The sequence below is a fragment of the Amphibalanus amphitrite genome, unplaced genomic scaffold (genome assembly GCF_019059575.1).
Source record: "Amphibalanus amphitrite isolate SeventyFive unplaced genomic scaffold, NRLGWU_Aamphi_draft 000024F_arrow, whole genome shotgun sequence".
NCBI lineage: Eukaryota > Metazoa > Arthropoda > Thecostraca > Balanomorpha > Balanidae > Amphibalanus > Amphibalanus amphitrite.
In genome coordinates this window covers 14,371-26,391 of record NW_024881520.1, presented here as the reverse complement: position 1 = coordinate 26,391, position 12,021 = coordinate 14,371, and the positions used below count along the sequence as shown (strand labels likewise).

The 12,021-nt window shown below is 47.8% G+C and overlaps 1 protein-coding gene across 1 annotated transcript; it reads left to right on the top strand.

The window, feature by feature from the left end:
- The first annotated feature begins 502 nt into the window (after positions 1-502).
- Positions 503-10,145, top strand: LOC122392627 (methyltransferase-like protein 24). The gene is made up of 3 exons (XM_043387697.1): positions 503-767; positions 7,349-7,483; positions 7,894-10,145. The coding sequence occupies exons 2-3, from the start codon at positions 7,368-7,370 to the stop codon at positions 8,687-8,689; spliced, it is 912 nt and encodes a 303-aa protein (XP_043243632.1). The 5' UTR covers positions 503-767; positions 7,349-7,367; the 3' UTR covers positions 8,690-10,145.
- Positions 10,146-12,021: the final 1,876 nt, after the last annotated feature.

The following is a 12,021-nucleotide window of genomic DNA, read 5'->3' as shown; positions in this document are numbered from 1 at the left end:
CACCTGATTTGACCAAATCTGCACCTAATCTCTTTTACAGCAAATATCTTCATTTTATGAATTAATTTCAGTGTTTTAATCGATGATGCTCTCTGATATTACGACAAAGCAGGCATATAAGCAATTAGTGTTACCCTAGCTGATAGCTACTAAGAGACACACTGAACCTGATTTGACCAAATCTGCACCTGATCTGCACCAGACGTGCACCAAATGTGTACCAGATGGCCGTCGTGAAAACGGCTATTGTCGGCTTTCCTATATCCATTTACAGCGCCGGCAACAGCCATAAACAGCGCCAGCGGCAGCACCATCCACCAGCATATTTCTTTTCCTATCATCCGACAAAACTCTCTCATCCCTGTCACGCTGTCGTGTGCTCACCGTCGTGGCCGGTCCTCTATAGACGGCGCCCGAACTTCAAGGCCCTCTCCGGAGATAAAGGTCAACGGCCGGCCGACCACCGCCGGCGGCACAGTTACAGCGTTACGTCTCTCGGCCTGGGTTCAGACAGGGCCAGCGAGCGTGGTGGTTGTGGCGGCGGCTGGCTGGCACTCTTCGCACGCCCGGCTGTGGATTGGCTGTGTGAGGTGCCTGTGAAGCTTACTTGTGGCAGTGGAATTGACGGCGATGAAGATTTCCTGTTAAAAAAAAACGCGACAGCGTGTTTGTGAATTGTTTCTTGCGATAGGTCGCTTAGTTGTCTAATCAAGTGGAAGCTGATACATCATCAGCTCAAGAAGAGTAGGTACATCTTAGTTGAAAAGGTAAGATGGTGCGAGATGGTGGCGTCTATTGTTTGCTTATTGTGGCTAGCGGCTAGAAAAAAGTTTGAAACGAATGCCGACATCTCTTAGTTGAACATCTTTTAACCCATTAACCCGCGCCGTGCTGGTGGCCTGAACTTTCCGCCGAGTGCTGGGGGGGGGGGGGGGCGTTTTCACGCCCCCCCGTCTAACTCGGCTCCTGGGCCACGTAGCGACACGCGGTAAGCGGCAATCGAAAGAGCGTCAAAAATAAAGACGAAAACACTTCGGTCATTTTTTGGGTCAGGTCAAAGGTCAGGTCACCAGAGGTCACCAAAGGTAAAATGTTGACTATTTCAACATTTTGGAAACTGCCAACGGCTATCTCGGGAACCGATAGAGCTACAGCGCCGCGGAAAAGCGCATTCGATAGCCCTTTTACAGACCTTTCTGAGTAATGTTCTCAGATTTGACCTCAGGTCAACGGTTTAGCCTCCAGAGGGCAAAAACTCCAAAAATAGCCGTTTTTACGAAAAACGTTTTTTCGTCAATAACTTTTGACTCATAAGCGCCATGACATTACTTTTGCCAGCATCATGTTCCTCTCGTCGAGACGCGTCGAATGAACTATTCGTTGACCTTGAAAGGTCATTTTGAAAATTTGACCTCAGGTCAAGGTCATGACCTGACCGAAAAGGGTCATGTTGCATATCAGTCGATCCGTATCGTCGAGCTGAACACATCTGACGTGTTTTCACCGCTCTAGCACGTCTCTATCAAAAGTTATAGCCAAAAAACTGCTGGCGACCGTTCATGACCTGAGATGACCTCAGGGGCACACAGAGGGGTCACAGGTGCATTTTTCCTATTCAGTGTGTCATGTTTACCTATGAACCGATGTTTGAGAGCGTTTTGAACGATATTCGTCCAAAAGAGGCGCATTTCAATTTTCTCCCATTGACTTATAATGGAGAGGTCGCAAAATTGACCTGACCTTAGGTCACAGATATCAAAAATCCGAGATATACATTTTATACATACTGTTACTCATATCAATCGCTGAAAGTTTCAAAGTGATCGTTCAGTCGGTGTAGCTATAGCGAGCCTTTGAACTTTTTCTGAGGTAAGGTCACTTGACGTGACCTGGTGACCTGACCTTGAACGGCCTAGGTCTGAAATTTTCACAACATGTGCGGAAATGATGTAGGAACACGTGTACCAAAAACGGCGGCGCTGCGCGCCGCCGTTTTTGAGATATTCGCGAAAAACCTGAGGGGGGGGGCGTAAAAACGCCCCCCCCCCCAGCACGGCGCGGGTTAACGCCCGTAATTCCCCAGCGAACGCACACGAATGCCCATTTGCCGATTTAGAGGTAATGGTCCCCTAAGGGTACCATATGAGTTTGGTAAATGTGCGAAATCTAGAAATATCCTTTTTTGAAGTGGTACCTTTTGGTACCACTGGGCGTTAATGACATCATTTTTTCGCAAAAACATGCATTTTAGCAGCATACAAGATATGTTTGCCAAGAAGACCTTGCAGCTCATTCGTGAAAATTAGAATATTAGACGACATACTGATCGGCAACATTATGGCAAACGCTCGCCGCTGATGTTTATCAAGTTGTCTGATTATGACGTCATTACTGCATGCTATGCATAATTGCCATAAACGTCAATGCTATTATTCACCTGGTGGTGGGTCAATCTAGTGAAGAACTGTACTGTTTCAAGCAAGGCTGCGGAGTCGATGGATTTTCAGTGACTGACTCTGACTCCAATTCAGACTTTGACATTTCAACTCTGACTCCGACTCAGACTCCAGGCATGATTCTCGACTCCGACCGACTCTAACTCCTACTCCATCTCCGCAGTCCTGGCATGTCTGCGGAGTCGCGGGATTTTCGGCGACTCGAACTCCAGCTCCGGCTTCCACAATCGACTCCGACTCTGACTCCGACTTCAGTTAGACATATCGACTCCGACCGACTCCCGACTCCGATTTTGCAGCCCAAGTTTCACGGCTTGTAGGGTTGTTTATTTTCCTAAGATGCACAAATATATTTATACAAATGACAAAACTAACGGTTTTCCTAAAGCTATTGCCAGCACCCACTCTACAATCTGTGTTAAAATGTCTCAAAATTATGAAAATATACATGTAGCCCATCGTTCAAGATCCAGCACAGTCTGTAGTTACAGTTCATGCACTGCAAGACACGCGCTATACCTACCAAATCTAATCCAGCAACCAACGAGCCAGATCTCCAAAATGGACTTCAGCCGGATGGTGCAGTGCTGCTTGCGCTGAGGCACACGTTACAGCAGTCAACACGTCATGTTTCTAGGCTCTAGCCGTTATACTTCTCCATGTACGTCTCCGGGCAGAGCGCCACGCGCCACTTGCCACAGATGACTCTAGTGACAGCCACGTAAGTACAATGCATACGTCTTCATGGCGGAGCCTACTCTAATCCAGTGTCTGCATCAGTCGCGGCGTATGCAGCATTATCAAGTGTACGTACCAAGCAGCAGGTCTGCAGGAACTCATCTGTCACTACAATCCGCATCAATATTTCCTCCGTATAGGTACTACCGCACAAACTGCACTGGGATGTGACGTCGTTACCCACATCTTCCTGAATAACAGCAACAGCCTTCCTAAACAACAGGATGATCTCAAAACCGTGCCCCTTCCCCTCCCCCAAGCAATATTCATTTAGGGCCTTGACCATATATCTGCTCCGCAGGGGTACCCGCAATAATACCAGCGATTATAGGGCAAACATCCTATCCAACATCAATGCGTCACGTCAGCGGTGAATGACCAGGCAGCAATGAATGCACTAGTTTCAAGCGGCGAGGGCGACGAAGGCACTTCCCTCTTCGACCTCTTTTTAGATTTCATTCGCCGTAAACTGCACACCGTCTCTGAGAAACGTTACACGAACGACTCTCAGCCTACACAGGCGACCCTTTTCGCATAGAGACGCCACCATGGGTTTCATAACCCGCGCACCGACGGGGGGGGGCGGATATCCGCCCCCCCCTGAGGTTTTTCGCGGATAGCGGGAAAACCGCGGCGCGTAGCGCCGCGAAATTTGGTATGACTATTCTCTCATCAATTTTACACATGGTGTGCAAGTTTGAACCTCCTAACTTTTAAGGTCAGGTCACCAGGTCACTTTGAATGACCCAACCTCAAGTCACTTTTTTGCAACTTTGTCACCGTGCCAGAGCTACAGTAGATGTCGGAGGCCTTTGAAAGTCGCAGGATGTTATTAGGTCATTAGTAGCTACAATTTGTATATCTCGGAATTTTGATGTCGGTGACCTAAGGTCAGGTCAATTTCGCGACCTCCCCATTATAAGTCAATGGGGGAAAAATCAACTCCCTGTTTTTACCACTAAAACGGGTCGGAATGGCCCCATATACCATACATGACTTCACATACGATCAACCTTCACTACCTTGAGGTCTGTTTTGCTGTTGGGCAGCTGTAAGGTCATGTGACGTCATCAAAGGTCACCAAAGGTTTTTTGCCAATAACTCCTTACAGGAACAAGATACAGCCGCGCGGATGGTCTCATTGTGTTCAGCTCGTCAAGACGCATCGAATGATATACATGATGACCTCGAGGTCACGTGACCTGAGGTCATCCTTTGACCTTGACCTTTCGAGGTCAACATATATATCATTCGATGCGGATTGACGAGAGGATCACGATGATGCCCTTAGTTTGTTCCTATCTTGACTACTTCGAAAGTTATTCGAGAAAAACCCTCTCCATATCTAGCGCCGCCATTTTGACTTTTTCGACCCCTGTGACGTCATCTTTGACCTGACCTGAAAATGACCTTAGTAAAAATTGTAGACCTTGTCCGTGCGTATCCGATGCCGTTTACCGCTTGTCGCTATCTTGCTTCGTTCTCGAGATCTCAGGGGGGGGCGGTCATCCGCCCCCCCCCGTCGGTACTAAGTTGGCGCAGACCCCCGTCGGTGCGCGGGATAATAGGCCCTCTTTCGCCCCTCTTTCGCATGTGGGCGAAAGAGGGGCGCCTCTTTAGACCTAGCAGGCGCCCCTCGTTCCCACTGAGACGCCCCTATGGTCTTCACAAGCGCACCTCTTTCTATAGGCCTCAAGGGCGTTCATCTTTGGGATGCAATGGCCAAGCTTTCGTATGGAAGTTCGACTTTGACCTTTATAGGCGCCCCTTTTGCATGGCGGCGCCCCTTTTGCATGTTGGTGCCCCTACATATACTATGGGCCTCATGGACATCAGAGGCTTCACGGTGCTCCTCTTTCGCATGCATTGCTCCTATGGGCATCAAAGTCGCTCCTATGGACATCCTCATTTGCATTGAAGCGCCCCTATGAACTTTATAGGCGCCCCTGTTTTGCGTATGGGGGCCCCTATGGCCTCATAGGCGCCCCTCTTACGCACCCAATTTCTTTAGGCGATAGCGTCCCCTTGAGGGATGGCGCCCCAAATGGCAATTTGTCCGCATCACTCCGTTGAGCAATGCATTGCTACGCGTCTGCACAGACCGCACACGCATGAAATTGCGAAAAAAACGCTTAGCCTAACGCCCAGTGGTACCAAAAGGTACCAACAATAATTCTGTCCCTAGGAACGCCAGGATTCATGACCAAACATCGGATTTTGTGCTTAATTGCAGCTGCGAGTTCTTCATCTTTATTGTAAACACACTTTGGCTAGAAAAATATTAACAGACAAGCAAATACAAACGTTTCCTTCTCCCCACGTCAGCCATTGACTGTGTCGCCCCAAAACACTCCTCGCTTTTCTGCACCTCACACGAAGTTCTTCTTAGCAGCACGTTATTTTTACCAACAGCATATCCGGAAAGGAGACGATTATCCAATAACAGAACCTATCTGCCGAAAAAACGTACGGTCTCAACGCAGCAAGCCAAAATGTGCGTTGGTACCTTTTGGTACCGCTGGGCGTTAATGGGTGAGCTCACTGTGACTATATACGCTACCTTAGCGTGCATTGCAGTATTTATAAGGTTAGGAGACATTCTGAAGAATCGGTTTCCGATTATGTTTTGAAGGTAAAGCTCAAGGTCATGGTCAAAATTGACCTGAAATTTTGCGCTTCGGGGTAGGCATTTTTTTATCATTCCAGAATGCTTGGAAATGTTTCCAAGCTTATCATGGGCCCCGAATACAGTTCATAGGTTAAAGGTCATTCGGATCAGGGTAATGAATGTTTTTGTGTAGGTATATGTATGTTAAATTGATCAACTCGAGGGTATTGAAAAGTTCGCCGCGATCGACCAGCTTTTTGCGCGAGTTAGGGGAAGTTGGGGCAATGCCGGAGTTGGGGCAAAGCCGAAATTCGAGATATTTCGAAAACCGTAAGACATGGATGCCACCTGTCAGTGATGCTCTGAAGCTTAAGTGACTACAATTATCGCATGTTTGTTACGAGTCGTCATTCGGAATACTTCGGCTGTGAGGGCGCCAAGAGCGTTTTCAAGGTACGCGTTCCTTGTACTACATGCGCCTTTGACGCTGCATTTCTTACTCATTATGCTACCGTTTGTCTGGCCAATTCGGTCAAGTAATCTTCAGCATGTCTTTGCATAAGTGTGCTGCCTATTTGAAATTTATACGGCACGTTGAAAAGTTATGGGCCTGCAAATGAAAGCATGGCTGGCTGGGGTAATGCCGAAAACGTGCAATTACGCACGTTAAAGCACGCTACGTGGACTTTACTGCTGTAGAATAGCAACGCGAATTTTTAGTCACACAAATTACACTTTCAACCGACACAACGGCCTGTTACCTATAAGAAATTATTATTTATTTACCTGGCATTTTCTTATTATATCACACAATTATAACTTCCAGTGTGCAACAAGCGTCCTCAAGCTCTTAAAACGCGTGTCAGCTTTGATAAATTCTGGATAAAGTTTGAGATAAAGTGGCAAAACATCAATGTCGGCATTCCCCGTAGATCATTTCTCCCATTTTCGGCTTTCCCCGCAGTCCGAGGCAACGCCGAAAAAGTCACTTCTTTGATATTTTTAGTTTGTGCGCTTAACGGTATGCGAATTCATCAAATGCGCCTGGTATGTTTGAAAGGCAAAAGACTGGCCTCTCGAATGACGCCAACAAGAATAGCTTATGTTGTCTACCTTGGGTGCTACGGGCGTCAGAAAAAAAGTATTCGGCGTTCCCCCAACTTCCCCTATTCGAGAAAAGACCGAAGGGTCTCTAGTCAAGTGGTACCAGTTTAACCCTCCCACTAAGTAACAGCGGGGGTAAAGATGGGGTGATTGCTGCACATGTCCGGTTCGATTTTCAGTCTCGGACGGTTCAATATTACAAGTTACAACGGATACCAGTCATATGGTCTGGTGACGGAGCACACGCTCACTTATATGTTCTGGCTTTTTCCGATGAATCCCTAGCTCAGTAACGAGCGAAAGGCAAGGCAGCCGTAACTCGCACCCACCCCTCGTCCCTCTGCTGGGATGTAAATAAAGGTATGCAGAAAACCGACAGGTTCGATGAGAGTTGTCGTTGTGTGTTCTGTTACCTTCAGACGCCCACCCTCTGCCATTCCAGGACCGGGTAACTACCAACCATGAGACGTGCCCAGTGGCGAGCTGTGCGTCTGCTAACAGTCGGCCTGACGGTCGGACTGCTGTTCATTGTTGCAGCACAACTCAAAGTCGGCCGAGAACAGAGCGTCGATGACAGGTGAGTATTGATGGGATCCTACTAGGGTGATAGGGTGATATTCTGGCGACGCTAATATCCTACACTTCAGAGTAAAAATCACCATCAAGTGTCAATATGAGAGAGTTAAACGAAATACCTTGACTGTTTTAATCGCCAGTCGCCACACGGATGTCTGTATGTGCCTTTTGAATTCCATTGTTGAAATGTGCGTTACCCACTTGCACTGAGTTATAAGGACTACTACGTGATGTGCGCATTGCAACGATCAGCACGATCTCAGATGCATGGTTCCGATAACAAACATTTTACTGTTTTACGTGCAACAGCATAATCAAAAATACAAACGTTCGACGCATCGAAAAGCGCTTTAAAATCCAGTTGACTGGCATGCTGATTGCTGACACTTTGCAAAATTCCTTTTTCTACAGCGCGCTGGCTGAATCTATCAGAGCCCTGTCTGAGAAGGAAGTTCTCATCCAGCTGGAACACGTGCTGTCACCCTCCAGGGAGCTGGCCCAGTGCCGCTCCATCATCTACCCTGGTGGCAAGTGTCAGTGCGTGGACGCCTCGCCCAATGACGAGGAATCCTGCACGATGCTACCGATCCTGGACGGAAAGAAGACGGTCTGCCTGGACGACGGTCTTCTGCCCCCGGGAGGACCGTGCCTCGTCTACTCGTTCGGTATTCGCGACGACCTCTCGTTTGAGACCGAGATGGTGAGGTTCGGGTGTACGGTACACGCGTTTGACCCGACTGTGAGGCTCAACACGAGCGCTCTGCCTGATGGACTAAATGTCCACTACCTGGGCGTGGACGGACGCTCCTGGACGCACCACTCCGGCGGCATGGCCATGCAGCTGATGACGCTGACTGACCTGGTGCGCCACCTGGGCCACGAGGGTCGTCAGATCGACTACATCAAGCTGGACGCCGAGGGAAGCGAGTGGAGCATCCTGAACGAACAGCTAACCTCGCTGCACGGCGTGCTACCCCGGGTGCCGCAGCTGCATGTCGAGTTTCACCTGCTGTTCCCGCACGGAACGCTTAGCGCCGACCCCGGGAAAAAGTTCTCTCTGCAGCCGGACGACGCCGTCAGATTTCTGCACACCATCCGAAGGCTGGAAGCTGCAGGGTTTAGAATGTTTGAAAGTCGTCCGGACTTCGGGAAGCTAACTGGCACAGCTATTTCGCTTATCTACGAAACTACGTGGATCAGGAAGTGAGGCAGTTTAGGATTGGCAGCGCCATCTAGGACATCGGGTGAAGTCTCGCCCGCGCCCTCTAGTGCGGATGTTCGTAGGGTCCGAAGAGAATGATGGTGAACGGTGGACAGTGAGCAAAACCGCTATGATGGCTATCGGTGACTTACTTTCACAAAAAATGAGAGAATGTTAAATAACGAAGTAATTTTTCTGGTTTAAAACACGGCGTGGACTGTCTAATGGGTGATTTAACCCGCGCACCGACGGGGGGGGGGGGCGGATATCCGCCCCCCCCCCTGAGGGTTTTCGCGAATAGCGGGAAAACCGCGGCGCGTAGCGCCGCGAAATTTGGTATGACTATAAACTCATCAATTTTACACATGGTGTGCAAGTTTGAACCTCCTACCTTTTAAGGTCAGGTCACCAGGTCACTTTGAATGACCCAACCTCAAGTCACTTTTTTGCAACTTTGTCACCGTGCCAGAGCTACAGTAGATGTCGGAGGCCTTTGAAAGTCGGAGGATATTAGTAGGTCATTAGTAGCTACAATTTGTATATCTCGGAATTTTGATATCGGTGACCTAAGGTCAGGTCAATTTCGCGACATCCCCATTATACCTAAGTCAATGGGGGAAAAATCAACTCCCTGTTTTTACCACTAAAACGGGTCGGAATGGCCCCATATACCATACATGACTTCATATACGACCAACCTTCACTACCTTGAGGTCTGTTTTGCTGTTGGGCAGCTGTGAGGTCATGTGACGTCATCAAAGGTCACCAAAGGTTTTTGGCCAATAACTCCGTACAGGAACAAGATACAGACGCGTGGATGGTCTTATTGTGTTCAGCTCGTCAAGACGCATCGAATGATATACATGATGACCTCGAGGTCACGTGACCTGAGGTCAACCTTTGACCTTGACCTTTCGAGGTCAACATATATATCATTCGATGCGGATTGACGAGAGGATCACGATGATGCCCTTAGTTTGTTCCTATCTTGACTAATTCGAAAGTTATTCGAGAAAAACTCTCTCCATATCTAGCGCCGCCATTTTGACTTTTTCGACCCCTGTGACGTCATCTTTGACCTGACCTGAAAATGACCTTAGTAAAAATTGTAGATCTTGGCTGTGCGTATCCGATGCCGTTTACCGCTTGTCGCTAGCTTGCTTCGTTCTCGAGATCTCAGGGGGGGGGGGCGGTCATCCGCCCTCCCCCCCCCGTCGGTGCGAAGTTGGCGCAGACCCCCGTCGGTGCGCGGGTTAAGTTTTGTACCTATGGCTTACCCGACTCCCATGGAATCGAAGTCATTTATCGGCTCTAAACGGGTACCTAATGAATGCGTTGGACAGGGCATTTTAACCTACATGCATGCTGTGAATATATGCTCAGGACTTGCTGTTGTGGGATGGCATTCAGTCTCTCATTAAATCCAATACTCATCATGCAAGGTATGCACGTAAATTGCATAGGTAGCTGATACATTTTTTTTTTTTTTGCTGTGACAGTCATTGTCCATTTTGCATTTTGTGCATTTGTGCAATATAGATGCACGCTGCTGAGCTGTTTTGCGTTTGTGTGCTCTTATCTTCAGAACTCCGTATTCCTTAACCTTCCAGGCGGTGGGGGGGCATTTTTTGCCCCCCCCTTTAGTTTTTTTTTTCGATATATCTCGAGAACCGCTGCGCCGATCGTCACCAAACTTTCAGTACCTTCCCGTGAACAGCTATTGCACATTGTGACCAAAAATTTTTCCAAAAGCTATGATAGGCTGGCCGCTAATGACGTCAGAGTGACGTCATTTTTGCCATTTTCGACCCAAAAAAAGGTTTCGCGGGAAGAGCTGTCAGGCCTACAACTTTAGAGATACAGAAAAATATTTCAGACATAAGAGATGTAGAATTAGGAGGGCTACAAAACTGCTATCTCAGATTTTTGAAATTTTTGGATTTTGACCCCCATAAATCAAAAAATAGATTTTTTGAATAAAATAGCCGAAAAATCCAAAAAGTTTTTTGAATTTCGAAAAAAACGGAATACCTATATGTGATAGTCCCAACCCCGTTCTATCTAAATACCAAATTTGAGATCGATACCCTTTTTTTGCCCAAGTTATTGCGAAAAAACTGTTCAAAATTGATGACGTCAAATTTTCAAACTCAATTGTTTGCCATTCTAGACCTCGTAGCGCAAAACAAAGACCACCATTAGACTCCCCGTGACGAGCTGCATCGAATCAATACCCATTTTATGCAAAAATATCAACTTTGAAATTTGACCTTTTTTGACCTAACCCTGACCTGACCTCCACCAGAAAGTGACCTAAACCGTACCTGATGGTCTTATAACCAACACCATTGAGTTGGAAATGAAAAACTGGCCATAAAATATGCATCGTACAACCTTAGTAAAGTTGGGTTCAGGTGGTGACCCTTGGTGACCTTTGGTGACCTGACCTGTGACCTGACCTGGTATGACCAGTGACCTCTAATAGCAACATATGCACTAGACAACTGACACCCTATCGCTGATTTTCGACAAAATGCGTTTTACTCGGTGTTATAGCGCTTTCCCTAGAAGCCCCGTGAACGGTGAAACATTTCATCTTTGACCTGACCTGTGACCAGACTTGTGATCAGCTCAGTTGAGCCGGCTCAAAAATCAGCTCAGCTCATGAGCCGGCTCAACATTTTGCTAAATTGTTGAGCTGTGAGCTGAGCCGGCTCAGTAATGCATTGAGCTGAGCTGCTGTCTGAGCTGAGCTGAATGAGCTTGAGCTGAGCTGAGCTGAATGAGCTTGAGCTGAGCTGAGCTGAGCTGAGCTGATTGAGCTGAGCTGAGCTGATTGAGCTGAGCTGAGCTGAGCTGAGCTGATTGAGCTGAGCTGAGCTGAGCTGATTGAGCTGAGCTGAGCTGAGCTGAGCTGAGCGAGCTGAGCTGAGCTGATTGACCTGAGCTGATTTAGCTGAGCTGAGCTGATCCAGTTCTAGTAGGTACACTGGAAGATGATGAGAACGGATAAAAATATAAAACCGAATGCAATGTGCATTGAATATTGATACACTATAAACACTAGAAACATGATAAACTGGAAATAATATTATAATACAAACCAAAGACGTCACTAGGTGAAAGGCCATGTAGTTCGACACCGCAAACTGAAGCGATCGGTCGGGAAATCGCTACATTCCTCTATTGCACCCCGTTCGCACCGTTTTAAGCCGTTCGGTTGGTATTCTTATCCACTGCGGCGTGATGTCCCGACCTGTGTCCCGATGATTCGATGTCCATGACCAATCAGCACACGCATTGCCGTGACGTCATTGGCCGGACCCCGACACGTTACG